This window comes from Scardinius erythrophthalmus, assembly GCF_964197995.2.
Source record: "Scardinius erythrophthalmus genome assembly, chromosome: 24".
Taxonomy (NCBI): Eukaryota; Metazoa; Chordata; class Actinopteri; order Cypriniformes; family Leuciscidae; genus Scardinius; species Scardinius erythrophthalmus.
In genome coordinates, this window is record NC_138244.1 from 5,005,634 (window position 1) to 5,031,371 (window position 25,738).

The 25,738-nt window shown below is 35.9% G+C and overlaps 1 protein-coding gene across 1 annotated transcript in view; it reads right to left on the reverse strand.

Annotated features, from left to right (window-relative positions):
* The window catches only part of kcnq1.2 (potassium voltage-gated channel, KQT-like subfamily, member 1.2), a 151,432-nt gene that overhangs the window by 102,310 nt on the left and 23,384 nt on the right, over positions 1–25,738 (reverse strand). Inside the window, exons 7-13 of the mRNA XM_081356076.1 lie at positions 24,624–24,764; positions 16,222–16,332; positions 15,174–15,269; positions 14,277–14,408; positions 11,194–11,335; positions 8,294–8,402; positions 7,956–8,024 (exon numbers count right to left, since the gene is read on the reverse strand). Coding sequence (XP_081212202.1) covers positions 7,956–8,024; positions 8,294–8,402; positions 11,194–11,335; positions 14,277–14,408; positions 15,174–15,269; positions 16,222–16,332; positions 24,624–24,764 — 800 coding nt within the window. The remainder of the gene's footprint in view (positions 1–7,955; positions 8,025–8,293; positions 8,403–11,193; positions 11,336–14,276; positions 14,409–15,173; positions 15,270–16,221; positions 16,333–24,623; positions 24,765–25,738) is intronic.

Below are 25,738 nucleotides of genomic sequence, written 5' to 3' on the forward strand. Positions count from 1 at the left end.
CAACTCATTTCAGAGTGAACTATTCTGTATTAAGACACTAAATTCAATAGTTAAATTAATATAAACTCATAGTTTAGCCCCTCCCCCACCTGAAATATAATGTTTAAAAAAAGTAAATAAGTCCATCTATCTCTCCATCCATCTCTCTCTCCATCCATCTCTCTCTCAATCCATCTCTCTCTCAATCCATCTCTCTCTCCATCCATCTCTCTCTCTTGTCAATCCATCTATCCATCCATCAATTGTCAATCATCCATCTATCCATCCATCCATCCATCTCTCCTATATATATATATACCAGTATATATATTCAACAGAAATATCTAGAAGTATTAAACCATGTTTACTGCCCAAGATGCTTTTCTCATGACATTACTAAGATCAAAACCAGAGGAAAAATTTAAATAAATAATAAAAAATAGAATATAATATTACATATAAAAATTACACATAAATATCTAGAGGTAGCTTACTACCTTTACTGCCAAATACACTTTGTGATGACATTATTAAGATCAAAAAGTTAAAATAATACAAATATAATATTGCAGTAACCAGCATGCAAATATTTAAATCAGAACACTCCCTGAGGGCCACTAAGCTCCGCCTCCAGTCCCGCCCACATTTCCACAATGCCCCGCCCCCTTCCTCGGAAGAACTGAACACAAAGACAGCTTCATTCCACACAGGTGTGTCCTGCTCAACAACCAGCAGCACTTCATGAAAGAAGGTGTGTGTGTGAGGAAAGAAAAACAGAAAGCCAGTGTGTGTTTTAGCGAAAGTTAGAAGACAGATAAAGAGAAACGTAGAAACAAACAGAGCGCATCTGTGTCTTTGAGGTGTGTGTTTAAATCTCAGCAGACATTTAATCTTAATCCAATTTCATCAACGCTCACGTCCCACCAAAACACTGACGCTCTCTTTCTCTCGTCCCACCCAAACAAACCCACATCAGAGAGAGAGAGAGAGAGAGTCCGGAGCAGACCACCTGAACCTCAGCGCTCAGGTGTTTTCATTACACACACACAGCCAGCAGAAACACCAGCCTCATATTTGTACAGGTGCATGACAGAGAGAGAGAATAACCTTTGAAAAGAGACAAGGACTTTTAGTTCTGTGGGACTTTGAGAGCAAAACCAGACTCGCTGAAGGATATTTAATAAAACCGACAAAATCCACATTCAATCTTCTGTAGAGGAACCTAATAAGCTTTCATTTTATTTTACACTAACTTCACTGTTCATTTTTTACAAATAAAATATACAATAATAATAAATAATAATCATTTTATTCCTGTAAAAATATTTTACTAAATATTCCTAAAATAATAAGAGCAAAACTGCATAAGATATTAAAGGCTCAAAGAATATTCAAAGAATTTATCTTGAATTAAGTTTATTTTTCCACTGGAAAATATTATAAAATAAAATAAATTAATTAAAATTAAAATTAGAACAATGAAAAAAATAAAATTATAAAGAAAAAAGAACAATGTTAAGAAAAAGTTACAAAAACAAAGTTAAGAAATATCATATATAATATATATATCACTACTAATCACTATTAAGAAAATAGTAATTCCATCTGCTCTCAGTGTTTATAGTAATATTTACATTTATTTATTCATTCCTTCCAGTTAACCTGCCATTACCTCCACATTAAACCGATTTCACAGCATTAAATACAAAGATACCGATCAAAACAGCAATCCCTCATCATAACGCAACTGAAAACACTAGTGCTGAAAAACCCAAACATTTTAATGTTCACTAATAAGGGGTTTATGGGAATGACGAGGGGGTCAGAGGTCAAGCTCAATCAAAATAAACACGCCGGCATGTCGTTCAACGTGAACCCGCTCAAAAACCAAAGACGGAGAGCGCAGCATCCCACTCCCTGAACAGCAATATCCGGTGTTTATTTCTCCTACCCATATTATTTTTCTTCCAATTTCTGAAAGATAGGTTGTGGCATACAGAGCCGAAGAAGAAAACACAGAGAAAAGAAGACAGGCAGACTGGCTTTTATTAGTGCAAACTGACACAGCAACAGATCTGATACAAGCCCTATATTTAATTATTTAATATATATACTGTATATATATATATAATATAATATGTATATATTAACTCATTATTAACGTGTGTGTGTAAACTTAAAATAATTAAGAATTTAAATAAACTTTAATATTTAACTATAATTATATATATATATATATATATATATATATATATATATATATATATATATATATATTTTTTTTTTTTTTTTTTTTTTTTTTATGTGTGCTTGTACAGAAAAAACCCCTTTGAAACTGAACCGCAGTTTATGCTGATAGTCAAACGTCCGGCTAGACGAGACTAGAAGCCAAGTGTCCTCGATACACAAGCAATAAATCTGCTGGAAATCCTGAATTATGTTTGAGCAGGAGCTGGCGGTCCGAGCGCTTGAAGTGCTCAGCTCATTTCCAAACACTCCCGGCAGCCAGAACACAGTCAAAGATCTGCTCACAACGGCACAGCAATTCATTAATTTGACACAAGCCCCTACAAATCCTGCTCTTTCATTTCAGTCCTCATGAAAAGACCTTTCATTGAGCCTGTCTGGTAAAACCGTCTCAAACCTGATCTGAGTTCAGCTTTCATGACTAAACGGCCACAGAAAAACACAAGCCTTAACATTCCACCTGACTCACCCGCAGCGCTGATGTATCGAACACACACACACACACACACATAAACCAGCAATGATATCACAGAGGAATTCTGGGATTGAGCAGGGACAAACAAAAGCAGAGAGAGAGAGAGAGAGAGAGAGAGAGAGAGAGAGAGAGAGAGAGAGAGAGAGAGAGAGAGAGAGAGAGAGAGAGACACTGGTATTTGCATTTATTCATTAAGTATTCTCACTATTAACTACAACTTATGCCTCAAACTCCTAATCACTGGAATTTAACATTTAGTAAATTAGTTGTTAATTTAGATTAAAGGATGTAGAATAAGGTCATGCAGAATAAGGCATTAATATGTGCTTTATAAGTACTAATAAACAGCCAATATCCTAGTAATATATAAAAAAGTAACTAGTTTATAATTGGACCCTAAACTGAAGTTTTACCGACGATTTTATTCAAAGCAACTTACAATTGCTCCATTTTGAGTCACTTAGACTCAAACATATCTTGGAATATATACACCAATATACACCAAAATTAAAGGAAAGTCTCAGCCAACAAATATATATTTAATACTTTTACTATTAAAAATGGTAAACAAATGTAAAATAAAAACTAGTACTAATAAAATGAGTATCTATCTAAATAATGAACCATCGCAAGGCTTCTAGCATGCATACTTCGTCTCTATATTGCATAATATGTAAATGTATAGAAACTATTTAAAATAGTTATTTTGCATTTTATTACAATTTATGGCAAAACTTTTTTCCAGATGCATCAAACTAGAAATGGAAGGTCAAGTAGAGTGCTTTGCATTGTGGGATACCAAATCTTACACAATGTGCTTTGGATGTACACTGCACATTTTGGCTTGTACTTGTAAGTCATCCAAGTATTCCATAAATACAGAAATTAGCATAATAATATGAGTAGTACAGCATGCCAAACAGACTCAAGTAAAGAGAGAAAGAATATATTGGCATAATCTTCAGTTTAAGATTCAGAGTTCTCCGATTTACATATTATCAGGCCCTCTCTGAGACTGAAGATATTCAGTGTAAATGATCTCAATAACCGGGCACATGAGTCACAGATGATTTCATACTCTCGAGACTCGCAGAAGTTTGGCTGGATCCTCCTCCACTTCATCCTCTCATTATACTCAGTCTCAGACAGAGTTGTTTTGTGTCAATACGACGCGTGTTCCCACTCCCATCATTCTTGGCGAGACCTGACTGAATATCTGACAGAGAACAATACACTTTTGTGGACTGATTCCCAATAAGACCTAATAACTATAGTGGAATATTTCAGAAAACAATGCCATTCACACTTTAAAGAGGCCGTATTACACCCTTTTACAGTCTTGATGTTGTTTTTAGCTCTACTAGAACAGGTTTTCCAGCTTGAATGTTGATTATTCTCCTCATATTCTCCATTGTTGCGGCTCCTCTCTTCCCAGTCTGTCAGTAACGCTCTGTTTACTTCCTGTCTCTATGAAGCCCCTCCTTCTGAAAAGCACACTGTGCTCTGATTGGTCGGCTGGAGCAGTGTGTTGTGATTGGTCGAGCGCTTTGAATGTGTTTGGGAAATGTCCCGCCCCTAATTACCATAACCACCAGTTTAACACACTACTAACTAACTCAACCAGGCCCCGCCCCTTTATTCTGCATATTAATTATTTAAATGAGGAATATTGTGACGTGTTCGTTCCCGGAAGAAACTCAAGACTACAATGAGTTCAGAAACACTGACACTGATATAGAGAACTTTTTCATGCTCAAACAGCAACATTACACACTAAAGAAAGTTAAACATAGAAAAATAAAGCATAATAGGTGTGGCAGATTCACAGATGAGGTCAAAGGTCAAACTAAACAAAACAGCACATCAACCTCGTTCAGACACAAATGACTTTAAGTGCATCTGGGAGATCTTACATCTATCGACTATAGATGGAAAAACACGCTCACAGGTCAATCTGAGACACAAAAATGATACTTATGGAAACAAATGTATTCCAAAAATTGATAATTATAGGTCAAATTCTGTGTTTTTCTTTCATCAAACAGCGCTACACCCGGCATCTCCTTTACCGCCCACTTCCTCTCTCACGCCCTTCCTGTTCTTTATTTCCCCCCTAATATGAGCCTTCAGGGCTTCTCACAGGCCCTAATGAGAGATATGCTTTCATTGGTCTTGACAGGCCCACGCTAGCACACCTCATCATGGGCGGCAGGAGACCGAACAGCACCCAGTGTCAGGAAAACACAGAGCACATGCTGAAAGTCACATGAGATGCTTTCACAGGAGTGGCCAGACGACAAAAACAAGCCCTGCTCGGAAACAGACCTGCGTTTTCAGCACAGCAGAGACTAAAAGTCAAGTTATCTTGATTTCTTATAGAGCTTTATGGGTTTGTTTCAAAGCAGCTTCGCTGTAATAAACAGGGAAATAAGAGAATCAAGGATGCAAACTTAAAATATGAGATGAATTCATATTCTGCTGTAAAGAAGACAATAGTGTCATTATGCACTTTGCGTCAGTGTTGATTCAATTCAGTTTAATAACCGTCGATGTTGCAAACTTTTTCAATTATGAAACAAAGTTGACGCACCATAAAGCAGCTCTACAGAAAACAGTGGTTTCATCATCCAATCAATAATATTACTGATTATTATGTGCCTTATAAATCTTATATGCGTCTTATGGACTATAGACTATATTTATGTTGGTCTAAATAAGTGTAGAAAGATGACTTTAGATCAGCTGAACAGAGTCACACAAGGTTCCCACACTTTCTGGCAAATTAATTTCCATACGTTTTCTAGGATACTAGAATTTCTTAAAAGATAAAATATTGTAGTCATTTGTAGTCAAAAAAGTGATTATTTAGAATTGATCATATCTTTAAAAAAAATGTATACTGACTATGGAAACTTCAATGACTTTTATTTATTTTATTTCTACTAGAACTAGAAAAACACACTTATGAAATTCCCTGATATTTCCAGGCTTTTCCAGGACCGTGGGAACCATGGTCACAAAACCGGTCTGAATGATTTATTATATCCGACTGAATCAGTCAAGTTGACAGTGCACAGACTCATGAAACAAGATCTGTCTATTTCATATATGACAGATTCATGAAAGCCAAGATGTCTTGGAACAATCTGTTACATAAAGATGAATTAAAATTACCTTTTCAAAAGAAACGATTCATTGAGTCGGCTTAGTAAATAAAAGTATTTTTGTAATACAACGACCAAAACTTTTAGGTAAACACAGTTGGTAACACTTAATAATAAGATCCCATTAGTAAAAGTTTGTTAATGTGAATACAACTAACAATTAGCAATACATTTGTTACAGTATGTATTCATCTTTGTTAATGTTAGCTAATAAAAACACAGCTGTTCATTGTAGCTCAGGTCCATTCAATAATATTACCAGATACAACTTTTGATTTTAATAATGCATTTGTAAATGTTTACATTAACATCAACTAAGATTAATAAATGCATCAGAAGTATTTTTTATTGTTAGTTCATAATTAGCTAGACACTCTAAATACTGTATTTAACTAATGTCAACAAATGGAACCTTACTGTAAAGGGTTACAAAAAAAGTTCAAAATCACCACAGCTGAGAGAGAAAAACTGAGAGGATGCCTCACATAATCATGTAATCAAATGTACGGGACAGGAAAGAAACAGAAAACAAGACAGTAATGAGACAGGAAACAGACAGGATAGAGACCAGACCAAGACAGGAAAGAAATCAGAAACAGACAGGAAACAGACAGGAAACATGAAACAAACAGGAAAGAGACAGGAAAGAAACATGAAACAGACAGGAAAGAGAGCGGAAACAAACAGAAATGAGACCGAAAACAAACAGAAAAGGGACAGGAAAGAAACATGAAACAAACAGGAAAGAGACCGGAAACAAACAGAAAAGAGACCGGAAACAAACAGGAAAGAGACCGGAAACAAACAGGAAAGAATCATGAAACAAAGAGGAATGAGACCGGAAACAGACAGGAATGAGACCGGAAACAGACAGGAATGAGATCGGAAACAGACAGGAATGAGACCAGAAACAGACAGGAATGAGACCGGAAACAGACAGGAATGAGACCGGAAACAAACAGGAATGAGACAGGAAACAGACAGGAATGAGACCAGACCAAGACAGGAAAGAAATCAGAAACAGACAGGAAACATGAAACAAACAGGAAAGAAACATGAAACAGACAGGAATGAGAGCGGAAACAAACAGGAAAGAGAGCGGAAACAAACAGGAAAGAAACATGAAACAAAGAGGAAAGAGACCGGAAACAAACAGGAAAGAATCATGAAACAGACAGGAATGAGACCGGAAACAAACAGGAATGAGACCGGAAACAGACAAGAATGAGACCGGAAACAAACAGGAATGAGACCAGAAACAGACAGGAATGAGACCGGAAACAGTCAGGAAAGAGACAGGAAACAAACAGGAAAGAAACATGAAACAAACAGGAAAGAGACCGGAAACAGTCAGGAAAGAGACTGGAAACAAACAGGAAAGAATCATGAAACAAACAGGAAAGAGACCGGAAACAGACAGGAAAGAGACTGGAAACAAACAGGAATGAGACCGGAAACAGACAGGAATGAGACCGGAAACAAACAGGAAAGAAACATGAAACAGACAGGAATGAGACCGGAAACAAACAGGAAAGAAACATGAAACAGACAGGAAAGAGACTGGAAACAAACAGGAATAAGACCGGAAACAGACAGGAATGAGACCGGAAACAAACAGGAAAGAAACATGAAACAGACAGGAATGAGACCGGAAGCAGACAGGAAAAAAACATGAAACAAACAGGAAAGAAACATGAAACAGACAGGAATGAGACCGGAAGCAGACAGGAAAGAGACAGGAAGCAGACAGGAAAGAAACATGAAACAAACAGGAAAGAAACATGAAACAAACAGGAATGAGACCGGAAACAGTCAGGAAAGAAACATGAAACAGCCAGGAATGAGACCGGAAACAGTCAGGAAAGAAACATGAAACAGACAGGAATGAGACCGGAAACAGACAGGAATGAGACCGGAAGCAGACAGATAAGAGACAGGAAGCAGACAGGAAAGAGACAGGAAGCAGACAGGAAAGAGACAGGAAGCAGACAGGAAAGAAACATGAAACAAACAGGAATGAGACCGGAAACAGTCAGGAAAGAGACAGGAAAGAGAGATGAATGAGGCAGGGAAGAGGCAGGAAACAGTACCTGGTTGTATTCAGATGCTGAGTAGAGACTGATTCTTCTTCTTTTGCCACAAACGGGCTTCTCAACAGACTGAAAGAGAGAAACAGGCGCTTTCCTTCATCTCACAGCTGAGGAACAGGAAGATCTTGAGATGATTCGGAGGGAAAAGGATGAAAAGGTGAGGATACTTTAAAAGAGAAATGAAACGACAGGGGAAAAGAGGAAAATCCAAAAGCATTTGCTTGTTTACACCATATACGCAAACACAAAACTCCTAAACTGAACAACATCAGCCTGCAAACACACACAAGCAAACAACCACAGAGTTCGATGGATGGATGAAAAACCAGTGAACTCACTGTGAAGCGTCTGTTACTACAGGTAGAGCGATGTCTTCCCCAGTGAAGTCCAGTTCATCCATCAGACTGTTGTTTCGGGAGATCACGGGACCATCCAACTTTTTCTTAACTGTAGAGAAAATTCAATTACAGTATCTCCATTAAACCACAAACTCGCATGACAGATGATAGAAAAGATAACAGGCAAGTGTTTAGATGTGATAGAAACAGAAAATGTACGCATTCTGGAGAAAACTCAAGAAAAGAGACAAAAAAAGCAAGAGAAAGAAAGAAAGGGCAATTGCAAAAACGAAGCAAGGAAAAGAAAGACAGATACCTGGAGAAGAAGGACAGCTGAAAGTGAAAGCCGACCACGAGCGCTGCCGGTCTATTGACATGCAGATAGAAGAAAAAGTGCAAACTAAGATCATGCTAAATGACAAACAACACAAGATAAGCGGCAGAGGCAGAACACGATCAATATGAAAGTTGAGGTAGTAAAGCTGTGTACTTATGCCAGTTTTATTTAATTTTTTTGCATAAATATATAAGAAAAAGTGCACTTTAAACCAAATGATGCACTTAACAGACTGAAAAATTAAGTGCATTATGTTATGCATGCTAACCAATTAGCCTGATAAAAAGGCGCGTCCCAAATTGCGCACAATTCTATGCCATTTTTATTAGTGTAAAAATTCCAAAAAGAAAAAAATTCCACATCAAATACCCAGATGATGCACTTTTTTAACTGAAAAAACTTGGACACTTCATGCATTCGATGCAGTTTTCCTAAAAAAAAAAAAAAAAAAAAAATATATATATATATATATATATATATATATATATATATACACACACATGTGAGTGTGTTTGTGTGTGTATTTCTCATCAAACTCCAAATGATCTGAGCTGCTAGTCACATCGATTTCACATCTCTATACTCTCATATTTTCATTTCTTCTTTTATTAATAATTTTTTTACACATCTGTTTTAATGGAACTGCTTTGAAACGCATTGAATAATTTATGCAAACCGCTGCCTTTTAATTGTCACTTTTTGTTTTTTTAAGCATCTTTAAGTTGCAAGCCACATCAATACAACATGCACTTGCAAAAAAGCAGAAGCAGAAAACCACAGCGCCAAAGTTCTCACCTGACGATCGGAAAAGTTTTGTGATGCCTGCGTAAAGGGAAAAACATGTAACCGTTTAAACTTAGTGGGACATTTGGCCTAACTTTTTACAATCCAGTCAATTCCCAAAGGATAAAAACCAAGTCCTCCTGTATTTGTCTTGCTGAATATCCAGTTTAACTCAGAAATACGTTACATGATGGGTTGAAAATGTCACTTTTCCTACATGTTATGATTCATCTCAGAACTTTAGCACTTACTGGATGGTAATGAATGGTAAATATACTTGTTTAACAAACGCTCAGACCATAACCGGCTCAAGGCTTTGATAAGCCAAACTGCTGAACATGATTTTTTCTTTTTCCCAGTTCAAAGGACTGCAGACATGTGCTGCGATTTCATTATCTTTCCCCTCTTCACTTCTAATTAAGCTTCAGAAGAGACGTCTCTGCTGGGGACCGTCTGTGTTGATGTGTCTGCTTTTATGATGAAGCCGTTTGACAGGAAAACTCATAAAAACAGACTTATTAACAGACTGGTTTAGCAGGGGACCGTTTGAGCGCCGGATGCCTTCCATTCACATGTGGAAAATGACATTTATTCAATACGGAAAAGTGGGTCACGTCGAAACTTTTTCATCTTTCCATCCTCTTTATGCGCTTCCGCTCAATTTATGTGGTAAAAGAATGGAGTACGTAAACGTCTGCAGCCTCTTTTGTGTCTTGTTTTCTGGTTGATGAATTTCACTGGACGCTCCAGTGGAGAAGAAACTTTCACTTCAGTTTCTTGGATGCAAGTTCAACATTTTTGTGCTTATTACTACTCAGGTATTTCCAGTTTTCTGGAAGCCAGATGAGAGCGATCTGTTGAATTTGGCCAATACGAGTCGACACTCATTCATACGCAAGACTTAATAAAATCAAGCTCAGATTTGCCGCGGTCTAATTCATTTAACGGACAGGCTTCTCATGTGACACTGTTAAGAAGAAACATCAGGAACAAGGTCCTCTTCTTAACAGTGGGTCAACACTGGCAATGTTACATGCAAACTAATAATATGCTAATAATCGGATTGAGAAACTGAAATAAACTCTCTTCATCTCTTCAAACTCCTCAAACGATCCAATCAGCCATGTTAAAAAAAAAATGGACAAATTTTTGACACGGAAAACTGGAAATACTTTCTCCATCGGATTAAAAAAAAATATATATATATATAAATAAAAATTATAAAAATAATAAAAAATAATATTATATATATATATATATATATATATATATATATATATATATATATATATATATTTATTTTTTAAATTTAAAAATAAAAGTCTCAATTGAACTGAATCGTCTTCATGTAAACATCTCAATCGATCCGATTAGGCGCGTAAACCTTTAAATCCAAATACTTTCTCGATCTGACACTAAAACATCTTGCGCACATTAGCAGTGCCGCTGTGTGTGTGATTATTTACGTCTCGCAAACCTGCATATGGTCAAATATTTAGAAATTATGTTCTGAATAGATGTAATGCACATGTAAATGAATATTTGAATTGGATTACAAAGTTTAGGTCATATAAACAGTAATGATATAGGATTGGATTCACTGACGGATTGATGAAATCATTGCATGAAAACATACCGACAGTGAGCGGATCAAAAACAGCATCATCAAATAAATGGTATTATGATAAGCTATGCATCTTTCAGAAACTTAACTGAATACCAGATGAAGTATTACATGACCTATGATAACAGAAGTCAGAGAATAATAAGCTTGTGTTACCTGAGGACTCGTCTGAGAAGACCCCGTCTTTATCATCGATGTGGTCGTAGGTGATTTGCGGGATGGAAACGGCTCGTTCTCCTCCGGGACCCAGAGATCCGTTATCACGCGTGGCCTTGGGCTTCCGCTTGTATCGCTTGCTCTGAAGAGGCAAGAGTCACAACATTACATGGACTTTTTAAAGGAATTATTCATCTAAAATTGAATTTAGCGCAGGTGTCACATGCACTACAAGTTTTATGATGCTTTTTGTCATTTCCAGAGCTGGATTACCCTTTATAAATGGACAACAATAAAAAAAAAAATACTCTTCAAAAGTGTTTTACAGGTTTGGAATGAGATGGGGTGTGTAAATTATGGTTATCTGAACTAGAAAATTGATAATTGTTAAAGTTAAAGTTAAAGACCCCATGTGGTGAAAATCAAGTTTAAATAAAGTAAAGCTAAATGTAAAATAATATAAAAAACAGTAAAAGTGACAAAAGCTCAAAACAAAATGACAATGAAAGCTGAAAACATCAAACAAAGCTTATTCAAAATATCAATAAATTCTATAATAACATAAATAATGCTAAAATACACTAGTTTGCCGAAACATTTACACTGAAAACAACTAATAAAACACTTTAATTTATCTTTTCACTCCCTCATATCTTATGGAAAACAATGGCAAATACTCTTCAGATAATTTCACGAAAAGTCATACATGAGTGAAAGTAAATGATGATTTTTTACTTTAAATGCCATTATGCATTATTGCATGCAGAGAGAAATTCAGAAGAACGGTGACGTCCGAATCCTAAATCCCAAAACAAAGCCACATTAAATCTCATATTTAATCTGATAAGCAATCGACGCGGTGGTTTCAAGAAACTCTTTGTTTCTTCCCAAGAATCGCTGATAAGACTTGCGTAAAAAAAATAAAAAAATTAAAATGACACATAGACGATTCACGAGGCAAAAATCCCACAGATATGAATTTCAAATTTGCCCTTTATTGGACAGCATCATGAATATGCATGTTGTGAATTTATGAATTCTGCGGTGACTTTGCAACCTACACAAGCGAATACGTCTGGAGTAAAACATGAGTCACGTCACGAAACAAATAAAATCAGGGCTTCCCACTGGCCTGATAGGGGGAAGTTAATACGGGACGGATGAACGAAGGAGAGGTTTATGAACGAGAGCAGTCACACGCCCGCGCGGAAAGAGTTGGACCCAATATGTTTTGGAGTCAGAGCTACACAAAGATTGTTTTGTTGTTCTTGCGCTACACAAAGGTTTTGCTCCCAGGAGAGAGGCTGCGATGACATCATGGCATTTGACTGAGTCTTTGTGCGAGACAGACAAAGGGGGTCAAACGGGTGAGCGAGAGACACCGAGAAACCCCTCCGTCCCATGACATCAGGGCTCTCGCGGCGCTTCTCACACCTCAACCTACATCCCGGCCGGCTCTCTCTTTTATTCTCACCTTGAAAATCGCCCCGTGGAATCCACCGCGGGGTTAAACCCGTCACACGGCACAGTGTTAATTAAAATGTTGAATGGCAAAAGGCTTCTGGCTCCGTGTCAAACGCGCAAAGTCCCTCGAAGGCAGTGTTGGGGAAGTTAAACTACTAGCTTTTCATCGTTTGAACTAGTTAAATGACGGTCGAACTGTTTAAAAAACATATAAAATATAGTTTGCAACACTACAGGCTACTAACAAGTTGTTATTTTAAACAGTATTTTTCTTCATACTTACATTTTTATTATTTTTGCAGACACATTTACACTAAAAACAACAGTAACACTTGACAATAAGGTTCATTAACATCAGCTAATGTATGTGTTAATCTTTGTTAATGTTAGTTAATGAACAGTTGTTATATATAAAAATACAGCTGTTCATTGTTCATGTTATTCACAGTGCAATTAATATTAACTATGATTAATAAACGCAATCTCAAAATATCAAGTCTCGCCCCTTCATTTTCTTGTTGAATATCAACGTTTACTGTAAATGTGTCAAATTAAAGAGGTAAAATTAGTTTCATTTCATGTTGATTTGAAACTGTAAGAGTTTATATTACTAATTACAACTAATACAACTACAAATGTCTAATCTGCTCACCAAAATTGCATTTATTTTATTATAAATACAGTAAAATCAGTAATATTGTGAAATATTATTTCAATTTAAAAGAACTGTTGCCTATGTGAATATATGTTAAAGTGTAATTTATTCCTGTGATCAAAGCTGAGTTTTCAGCATCATTACTCCAGTCTTCAGTGTCACATGATCCTTCAGAAATCACTCTAATATGATGATTTGATGATCAAGGAACATTTATGATTATGGTCATTAAAAGCAGCATTTAAATAAATATTTATGAATATAATAAAAATGTTAAAATGCTGCACAGAAAATGAATCAGTGAATCATTTTCTAACTCAGTTCATTTATATGAACAACCCAAATGAACTGATTCAATAAAACACACTGATCTACACAACACTAGATATGAGAGAAAAGACATTCTCAGACAAAAAATAAATAAAGTAGCAGGAAAAGTCACACAATAAATATGCATTTGAAGGCTAAATGAGGTGGCATTCACAACATATTTCAAACCAGGAATGTGTATTCAAAATATTAGGAACCATCCAAATGAACTAAGTAGCTAAAATGAGTCTGACTTCCCATCTCTACAAGTAAAAGACAAATTAACACTTGAAAAAAATGTCACAAAAACCAGCAGGGTAGCCTTGTGGAAAACAGTCTGTTACTGGACAAGCTAAAAAGCCTTTTACTACTGTCCAATGTTAACGTCATCTAAACCGCCATCACACTCCTGTTCACTTACGCCCTGCAGAGGCCTTTACATGCATTCTGGGAAATTCACATGAGCCTATAGAAAAGACTTAACCCACAATAAGACCCTCTAGAGAAATGCTTCCACTGTCTGGGCTTTGCAGTGTCCCGCTATGGAGGCTCACTCGGGACAATCGACAGGAAAGAACATGACAATGACCGAAAAACAACACAAAGGGTTTGAAAGACAAGACCGTTCGCAAACAGGGAGTGTGTGTTTCCTCACCAGCCGTCTGAAGTTGCCCGGACTGGAGTTTTCCGAGTGTATGATGGGAATGTAGTCGCCCGTCAGCACGTACATCTTCCACGTGGCCGTACAGCCGTTGGACTTCTCGCAAGCGTAGCATCTCCACAGCGTCTGAGTTACATAGATGAACGCAATAAGGTACGAGAGACGGTGCTGTATCGTGACTAAGTCACGGCTGAAGGGCGTTGTTAGGCACGACTCGATCCGTGACTTATTCACGATACAGCACTAGCCTCGAGTACCTTTTCGCTTTTATAAAATGGTTACCACACAATACAAATATTAAATCCGAAAAATATGTATCTATGCAACTGTCATGAGGTAAAATCACTAAAAGCATTCCTTCCGCCGGAAAAAATAGTCCCTGATCGTGAACAGCAATAGACGTTACATAGATTATTTCACCATTAAATGGCGGGAAAAGACTGTCTTTATGAGTGAGTCAGTCAGTAGAGAAGACTTTTACATTGAAAGGACTCAAACTTGTTGTGAACACGGAGAAGCAAGATGCAACTGACAAATGACTAGGACACGGAAAACCCCTTAACTGTTAAAAAGACAAGATATCGCAGCGGACATTCACACTTGAAGGAAAATGCTACTGTAAATGCAGGTACACTCGCTTACTCGATTTCTAACAATACTCTCTAAAAGCTTCAATGAACAATATCAATGAGATCAAACATATGTTTACGTTGCTAAGAGTGGTTGCTAGGGGTGTGGTGTAGTGATACATAGAACCGTTGGGTGAAGCGGTCGTGAATACATTGACCAATCAGAATCAAGGACTGGAACTAACCGTTTTATAAAGTATATTAGGAGAGAAATGATCACTGAACGTGTTGTGAGCGTTGAATGAGAGAAGCGGTTCGTCACCTGTATGAGAGAGGCTGCGGCGGGAATCTGGCGGTTAAAATGCTTCTGTCTCTGTTTCTGCTGGACTTTAAGAGCAAAGCCCGATCCCAGAATGCCCTGCACACAGAGGAAAATAAGTTAATATAATTGGCTATTACAAAAGAAATTAAATAAATGGAAAAACTTGCCATAAAAGTTACAAAATTTAACATTTCCATAGTACGGTTACAAAATAAAAGCACAATTATATGTGATATTCATGAATAATGTTGTGAATGATATTGATAGAGTTTTACACCAATTAGAATTTATTAAAATTATATACAGTTTTACATATTTTTATATAAATGTATTGTATATTGTATAAATATATTATTTATAGTTTTATGAATTCATTATAGAAGTATTACATAATTTATTTTATTATTAATTTATTGATAATATATTAATGTAAAATTATATATATATAACATTTATATTTTTATGAATTTATTATAGAATTTATTATAGAAGCAGTATTATATTATTAATATATAATTTATTTTATTATTAATTTTATCGATTATATATTTATTTAAAATAATATATAATTTATACTTTATTATAACTACAGAATTTTATATTAATTTATTTTACATTAATGTATGTATATATATATAATTATATTTGTATTAATTTATTATTGAATTATTATATAATTTATTTTCTGATTATATATTAATTTAAAATTATATAATTTATATTCACATAATGTTGTATTTATTTATTATATATACAAATACATTTTTTTAATGCCATAGTTGTGTTCGATTCTAATGTTGCAGATGCATGTTATATAATGTGTAACATGAGGACCGCGGGCCCCTGAGGCCCCTGGAGGCCCTATCACTCTTAAATGGACCACATTAACCCCAGACCCCATTACTGGAGGGCCTCCATAGGAAAACACTGCCCCGGGGCACCAGACAAGCTTGGAGAATGTGTGTGTGTGTGTGTGTGTGTGTGTGTGTGTGTGTGTGTGTCTATGTGTGTGTGTAAAAAAGAGAAAGAGAGCAGTCAGTGTGTTTACCGCAGGCAGAGCAAAGAAGGAGATCGCAAACACGCTAAAGCAGGAGGCGATGGCCTTCCCAATCCACGTCTGAGGGACTTTGTCTCCGTAGCCTATCGTAGTCACCGTAACCTAAGAGAAAAACAGTTTGGGATTCACAGTCATCAGCTTTAACTGGACAAAACAACAAAGACGAGACAGTAGGAAAACACCCCAGCAACTATAGCATACTATACAACCACATTCAGAACAACTTGAAATTCACTAAAAATTCACTTTGAATGCTTCTGCAACTGCATAGAAATGCCCTGTTAAACCCTAGCTCCTATAATACTATAGCAACTCATTAAAAAACATCTTAGCAACCATAAAGAAATGGGCTAAAAAACACACAGAACATCCTGGCAACCAAATTACAATATTCTGGCAACTACAAACCCCTGCTGGCTAGATTAGCATGGGCAAAAACCCCAAAAAAAGTTTTCTACCAAAAATTTTAAATTCTAGTTTTTATGTCTATCTTGACCAGACATTATGTCTACACAATATGGTTTATTTACATTTTGGGAACACCAAATACACATCACATAAAAAAAAGGGTCAGTGGAAACGTCAGACGTGACACATTTAAGAATATGTGAGTATTTTCTAAGGCGTCTGTTGAAGTTCACGCTCGGTTCGTTTTTCCCCTAATCCTGCACAAAACGTCGGGTTTCAGCCGACGCAGGAAAACAAACACGCCTGTAGCAGCGCGTGAAAGCGTAGTCCGTTCAAGAGGGCTTTCTGGTGACGAGGTGTGTTTGCAGTCTTTCCATTCAAGACGGACAAAAAGAGCTAAAGTAGGACGAGGCGTCATACAAGTGCTCTGGGTGGCGAGAGAGTTTAATCCCACCACTGAACATCCAAAAGACCACAAAGGCCACGGCAAGAGGGAGTCCACAGTCACCGGGATTCAAGTGTGTGTTTGTGTGAGACTTCGGGACCCCTAATATTCTCCAACCAACCAATTCACGCCGAGTTATTGAGTCACAGAGTTCAGTCGATGTTCAACGTGTGTGGCAAAACCAAAGCTAACATCTCAGTGTGTGTGTGTGTGTGTGTGTGTGTTTGCGTGTGTGTGGGCTGCGATTACAGCTCTAGTTTTTTCCCCCGTCTTGTCTTTAATCTTGCTAAATTTATCTGCACACTGCTCTTCTTCTTTTTCAAATCAAGATATATGGTTTCTTAAGAGCAACTTTAGAAATATAGCTACCAGCATATTGTGTATATTTCAGAGTGAGAGGAATGCTGTATTAACCAATTACCATCGAGAACCAAATATATATGTTTTATAGTTGTAAATACGCAAGAAGTTTGGACACATTTAATTTATTTGCAATTTATATTCATATACAAAACTAATCTCATGCATTAAAGAAGATGGTAATACTTTAACACAAGGTCCCATTAGTTAACATTAGTCAATGCATTTAGAAATACTGCAACAAATCTATTGCTCATTGTTAATCAATATTATTCGTTGTTAGTTCATGTCAGCTCAGGTTCATTAACTAATAACAGATACAACATTTGATTTTAATAAAGTATTAGTAAATGTTGAAATTAACATTATCTAAGATTAATAAATGGCTCGTGGTTTTCCAAAGTTACAAGCCACTCAGCATTTTCACTGGCAACAATTTTTACATCAATACTATAGACATTTTTTATATTATCTCATAATTTGGCAGCAGGTTTATTAGGTCACTGTCACTTTAAGAGCTGACGCACTGATCCATTACACATGCGCTTTCTTTCTCAACTGTTTACGTTCACTTAAAACATGACTGACTGTGTTTACATGAAGACTCGCCAAGACCGGCATTTTGACATTATTTTGTGTGTGTTTGAATGTTTAAGCACAATAAGCAGCAAAAAAGGACTCAATTTACTCCTGAGAGGTGGCTTTATGTGGGCGCACTTGCAATGTGAGCACAAAATCTGCTGGAATGGGTAAAATTATGCGCAATATGCGCAATCCCATGGCGAAATGTAAGCCCTGTAACCGCAACAATATTGATCCGCAGCAAATGAAACTCGCTGTCGGAAAGAGAGAAAGCGCAGATGGTATCGTGTATCTATCCTGCGGGATATGAGTATTGGAAGTGTTTCAGATTTTTCAGTATCGATATGCATAAAATTAAAATAAAAAAAATCTATATTTTTGACAACACTAAATTGCACTTAGTTTATTATTTCAGATGTGTTTTTAAGGGCCTGTTTACACCTGGCCACTTCATGCGTTTTTAATGATCGGATGATCGGATAACGATTCCATTTACGATTCCTGGTCACATAAATGTGTTTTCGCGAAATGGATATAAATCCGATCTTCAATTCCCGCGCTATACGCAGATTTAAGAGAGTTCACGTCACTGAAATCAACAGATATGAGCTGCATTTTATTGATCAAGATCATTTCAAAATAAGAGAGAGAGCGGAAACAGCCCTGTAAGATCATTTCAGTTCTTTACTTGTAATGATGATTGTGTGTCGATTGTTGATTGATAATTGTTTTAATGAAGATGATTGTGTGGCGATTGTTGATTGATGATTGTTTTAATGAAGATTATTGTGTGTTAAGCGTCTGCGACTTACTCTCACTTTGATCTGTGATAGTTTGCGTGTTTGCTTGATGAATAGATGCTCAGCTGCTTGTCTGCGGGGATCATATCTGGCTATAACATGACATATAGCCTATAACACGCTCTCATACCTTTATTTTTTAGCATTGTTGGGAGGAGTAAAATGTACATATGTGGTTTCATCAACCAGATGCATTTACACTTGTCCAGTTTCATCTGGAAAGTGTCTCAGATCTCCTCCTGAAGTGGTTTGAGAGATCGGATTTAAATCCATCTCAAATGCGTTTCGGAGGGCATTTACACCTGGGCTTTTCACGATCGGATAGCTATCAGAAAACACATGAAGTGGCCAAGTGTAAACAGCCCCTATAAGACTACAATTGAAAAATGTATATACAGTATTACATATAAAATTAAAAGTTGCTAGTAGGAGTGACTGCGTTAAACACCACTGCTGAAATACACACACACTTGCTCATGTCAAGTCCTGATGTTAACTAATGTTAAATGGAACCTTATTGTAAAGTTTTAGACTTTAGATACTTAGTATAGTAAAGTGTGTCTGCTAATCTAAAGTTGTTAAACTACATCTTTTAGGCTTCTCCAAACTTTTTTGTAAAAAAAAAAACCATTTGAATACTTTCATTATGCATCATCTCCTTTCTTGAAAGAACCGAGAGGCCAGGGGAAACAGCAGCAGCTTTGTTAAGTTAGCGAGGAGCGGTTATGATTCATGTGGCTTCATCATACGGCTCTGGATGTGTCGCGCCAGCTGTGGTCCGCACCTGCAACTCCAGAAAACAAAAACACAGACGAGGAACCAAACGGCTCCCCTTCTGTCCCGTAAAAAAAAAAAAAAAACGGTTTCACTTTATTTTGATGGTCCCTTTAACACATTATGTTGACTAGAAGTAACATTGCACCTACATGTCTACTAACTCTCATTAGAGTATTAGTAGAGTATTAGTAGAGTAATAGTAGAGTAATAGTAGAGTATTAGTAGAGTAATAGTAGAGTATTGGTAGAGTATTAGTAGAGTATTAGTAGAGTATTAGTAGAGTATTGGTAGAGTAATGGTAGAGTAATAGTAGAGTATTAGTAGAGTAATAGTAGAGTATAGGTAGAGTATTAGTAGAGTAATAGTAGAGTATTATTAGAGTAATAATAGAGTATTAGTAGAGTAATAGTAGAGTAATAGTAGAGTATTGGTAGAGTATTAGTAGAGTAATAGTAGAGTAATAATAGAGTATTAGTAGAGTAATAGTAGAGTATTAGTAGAGTAATAGTAGAGTAATAATAGAGTATTGGTAGAGTATTAGTAGAGTAATAGTAGAGTATTAGTAGAGTAATAGTAGAGTGATAGTAGAGTAATAGTAGAGTAATGGTAGAGTATTAGTAGAGTATTAGTAGAGTAATAGTAGAGTAATAGTAGAGTATTAGTAGAGTAATAGTAGAGTAATAGTAGAGTATTGGTAGAGTATTAGTAGAGTAATAGTAGAGTATTAGTAGAGTATTGGTAGAGTATTAGTAGAGTATTAGTAGAGTAATGGTAGAGTAATAGTAGAGTATTAGTAGAGTAATAGTAGAGTATAGGTAGAGTATTAGTAGAGTAATAGTAGAGTATTATTAGAGTAATAATAGAGTATTAGTAGAGTAATAGTAGAGTAATAGTAGAGTATTGGTAGAGTATTAGTAGAGTAATAGTAGAGTAATAATAGAGTATTGGTAGAGTATTAGTAGAGTAATAGTAGAGTATTAGTAGAGTAATAGTAGAGTAATAATAGAGTATTGGTAGAGTATTAGTAGAGTAATAGTAGAGTATTAGTAGAGTATTGGTAGAGTAATAGTAGAGTATTAGTAGAGTAATAGTAGAGTATAGGTAGAGTATTAGTAGAGTAATAGTAGAGTATTATTAGAGTAATAATAGAGTATTAGTAGAGTATTAGTAGAGTAATAGTAGAGTATTGGTAGAGTATTAGTAGAGTATTAGTAGAGTAATAGTAGAGTGATAGTAGAGTAATAGTAGAGTAATGGTAGAGTATTAGTAGAGTATTGGTAGAGTATTAGTAGAGTATTAGTAGAGAATTAGTAGAGTAATAGTAGAGTATTAGTAGAGTAATAGTAGAGTAATAGTAGAGTAATAGTAGAGTAATAGTAGAGTATTAGTAGAGTAATAGTAGAGTATTGGTAGAGTATTAGTAGAGTATTAGTAGAGTATTGGTAGAGTATTAGTAGAGTATTAGCAGAGTATTAGTAGACTGGTAGGGTTAGGATTAGAATAAGTTCACATGTAAAGTTACTTATACACTGAAAAAAATTATTCGTTGAATTTAATCCATTTTTTTATCGTAAGTGGTTGCACACAATTGATTTTAGCTACATTTAAACAAATGCATTAAGTTGAACTTAATCAATTTTAGTTCAACTTAATGCATTTGTTTAAATGTAGCTAAAATCAATTGTGTGCAACCATTATTAAATTCAACGAATGTTCAAAAGGGACCATCAATATCCAGTGTTACCAAACACACACATACAATAAGATCTCTTTAATGTTTCGATTGTTTCTCTTGTACAATATGGAGTAAGAGAAACGCTTGCATTTCTCCTGATGAAAAGCTCACAGTAATCTCCTCTAGAGTTTCAGAAGAGATCTCAAACACTGCTCAAATTTGTTCTCAACATGCAATGCACATTCATTTTACAGCACTATACTCTTACTGTATGGTAATTAATTATTAACTCATTAGTGTCTGTTGATTTTTCTTTAAGGAGAAACACCTGAGACAAAAGTTAATATGTAAATAAAGCACGTCTTTTTTATATAAATCGAAAAGTCTTAAATTATTGCATAATACTCATGTTTAATGGTGTGTGTTTTTTCTTCTAGTGATAAAGTATGTTTACGAGCTGTTTAAACAATGAAAAATGAATTAAAACTAAATGAATTAATTAAAACTAAATCCATAACATGATTGGAACCCCTAAAAGGCTGCATATATGAAGTGCCTGTAGATATAGCTATTTTCTTTTCCAAGTTCAAGTCGACACCATCCGTAATTCCTCCCTTCAATCTAAAGTTTTGTAGACTTCACAGAGACAAAAGCGAGACGACCCCCATCGAGGGTTTCTCAATGCCTCCTCCTCCATACAAACAACCGCTTTTGTCCACGACTCGAGGGCCAACGGGTGGCCATACACTTTCTGACCCTCTTCACGGAGAGGTACAGCCTCTGCAATTAAAGCTTTAATTAACGGATCCGACACTTTATGGCGCAGGAGAAAGCTCTTTGAGCGAGAGGTGAAAGGTACATTGGCCCGAGCTTTTGTAGCTCTCAGATTCCCCGCACAGGCGTACGATTGGTTTCTCATTACGGTTCACACTAAATTCAGCTTTTTAATTAACTGCACTGGAAACTTCATCCAGGAGCGAGTCCAATGGCCTTTCGAGTGGGTTGATTTGGAGCTGGATGTTTTATGACCCTCTTTTCTTGTGTGGTTTGCAATGTGACACAACAAAGAAAAATCACAGGCATTTTAGAGCCTCAAGTTTCTGTTGTGGGTATAAACATTCTCACCATCCCAAAGCAAGACCCCGAAACTCAAAATATAAGCTATTGGAGACATTACTGTTCATCTAACATTGACATATTACACCCATAACCAATCCAAACTGAGGCTCAAAACCTAGGGAACTCCCTAAGTAGGCAGAATTTTAAGGTACACACCTGATATGAATCCAACTGGCAGAATAATTACGCTTTATAAGAATCTAAGGCACTAAAGGGGGGTTTCGCATTGCTATAGATTAGAAGAACCATTTTTTCCTTAGTGTAAGATAATTTGAATGATCTAAAGCACCTTTTTCCACTATAAAAGAACCTTTTGAGGAATAGAAAGCCATCAGTGCCAATAAAGAACCTTAATTTTAACCCTCTTTTACTGCTCACGTGACGGACAAAAACGACAGATTTTTTATTTCAATTAAATGATTGTACTATATTTTATGTTTTTTATTTAATATTTTGTATTTTTAGGGGATTTTATGGTACTAAATTATATTTATGCAATAGTTCTAATCCATTTATTCACTTTTTGAGCATAGACCTGAACATTTTCAACTTAAACTGTCTTAAATGCTTTGGAGCACAGACTTGGCAGATTATTGCTCAAGTGAAAAAGGTTTAAAAAAGTGAACTTGGGAAAAGTTATACAGAAAATGAACATGAACAATATGAAATGTATTTTTTTCAAAAACACGTTTCACTCCAAAACTATGAGAAATTCAAGCCATAAATCTAAACAAGCTGTGTACTAAATTTGAGGTTGATATCTCAATAAATGAGCTTTCAGTCAGATTGTGTTTGGGGCGCAGTACCAAACGCTTCCACTAGAGGAAATTCGCTTCCCATGCATTCATTTTTGACCATGAACAATACAAGTGTGACTATATTTTTTCAGGAACGTTTACCTTTTCCAATCATGTCCATGATTTGTGTGTGTGTGTGTGTGTGTGTGTTCACACAGCAAGTACCAAAACCTTTACTAAATTTCATACCATTCCAATGAAGTAAAAAAATCTTTAAAAAACAAACAAAACACCAGAGGGTTAAGAGTGTGTGTCATGAATCATGAAAGATGGTGGAGAAAGCGGGAAAATGTAATAAATATCTGAGATACATTCAACCTTGAAAAGAGATGTTATCTACTAGGATCTTCCTAAAGCGCTTCTGTTCTACAGACAAGGAACGTCATGATGAAATTAACTGCAGATTAGACAGATAATGCCAGATCTCCAGAGGGCAAGACGGCTTCTAGATTTTAATAAAAACCGCAAATTACTCAAATGATTCATGGAAGACAACTACAATGATTGATGTTATGGTCTTGTATCATGTGCCGACCAACTAGCTTGACAAGCAAGGCTTTCTTAGAATTGAAACTAGTATAATCTGTGGTTGATTGCATAAACTGCTCAGACTAGTCTTACAAGTTTTGAGTCTTCAAGTCCGGTCATAACTTTTTAAAGTCATTTACATAAAAAGGTAGATTGTTCTCATTTAAATCTGAAAAGTAAGACTCTTATCCCTTGCTGGTCGATCTGTAACTCGCTGCTTCACTATCACAGTACGGATGCATCCTTGAAGAAATCAACTAGCGTGTCACGAACCATATTGTCGCAAATTGGTCGTTCAACCACGTTGGTAAAAGATGTCATGCATGTGCTGGAGTAATAACTACTTTTAATGAATCTGTTGAGATTGAATTAAAGCTAGATGTTGTTTCGCTATAAATTACGGACATGGCTTTTTTTCTCAGTTATTTTGCTTTATTTCCAGATTCATGTTCCAGTTCACACATGCACACTCTTCAAAAACTACGCTCTTGACAAACTAAAAAATGTAAATGACATTTGTATGTATTCTAAATAAAAGATATAGATTGCACTGAATGTCAGCTTGCTTATTTTGCTCAAGATGATGATTTATTGAGTCCACGTGTCATGCAAACTAGAAACTGCTTCTAACCACAGATCGAGAGCTGTCCTTCCAGACACACAACTCTGTGATGCTGTTTGTGAATGTGTGTTGGAACGATGTTTTCGGGAAACACTGACTCATTAAACTGCTGATAATGACGAAACTTGCAACCATAGTTGTCTAACGATGCTTTCGGGAAACACGCCCCAGACTAATTCTTAAGACACAATATGACTTGTGTTTATGCAACTGGCCCTGGTCTTATCTCCGCTTGTCAACTCCTGTAACTCCACTCTCTGATGAGGAAGAATGAACTCACCACGCCCCACCACAGAGCATCAGCGTAGCTGGAGAAATCCGTCTTCCCTTCCTCGTCTACCGCGTCCTTCTCCGCCAGATACACAAAGTATGAGGAGAAGATCAGACCCAGGAACCCGATGTACAGCGTGGTGATCAGCTCCTGAACCGAGGCCAAAAGACAGTTAATAAATAACATAGATGAACCTATTTGCAACATCAAGACTTTAGGTTAAAACATTTATATAATGTAAATAAATATTTAGCATTGCTTGAACATTTTAGGAACGTTCTAAGATCTTAGAAGTTACTGGTCACCATTCATCTTTGTGAAAAATATGATCCATGTAATCTCTAAATTAACATGATACCACATAAACTGCATGCAATTAACAAAAAAACAAAAACAAAACAAAAAATAGATATATAAATGAAAAAAAATGTAATGTAAAATGAATGACTTTAATATTTGTTAAATTAATGAAAAGTAAAGTTAATAGTTTTAGATGTACAGCATAGCATGTTGAAAGTTGGACTACATAATCATTACATAATCTACAGATTTTTACATGTACATGCATGCATACATTATATATATCTATATATATCTATATATATCTATAGATAGATAGATAGATAGATAGATAGATCATACATCGACTACAAAGTAATCAGTTATTAATATTTTGTTGGGTCTCTCATGTTTTTGCATGTGTTCATAATTTCTTTGTATGACATATATATATATATATATATATATATATATATATATATATATATATATATATATATATATTTTTTTTTTTTTTTTTTTTTTTTTTTTTTTTTGTGCAAGACCAATCAAAACCTGATGACAATTTTGATAGATTTTCTGGTACATTTTTAGTGCAATATATACTATATTCTTCACTAATAAAAACACAGTTTAATTTTATTTTTGTGTGATGCACAGTGTATGGTGTTTGCTCGTTTACTCTCTCGTTTGGAGTAGATGACGTGGCGTAGGCCATGAGTGTAAAAGCACCTGACCTTAAAAGGCAAAACTGCATGTGAAGGCGCACGGGGCGCTGAATGAATTAGCCTAATCATGCCTGATCCACTGAGAACTTCAGCCCTTTCATGAGACGTGCGTCAACG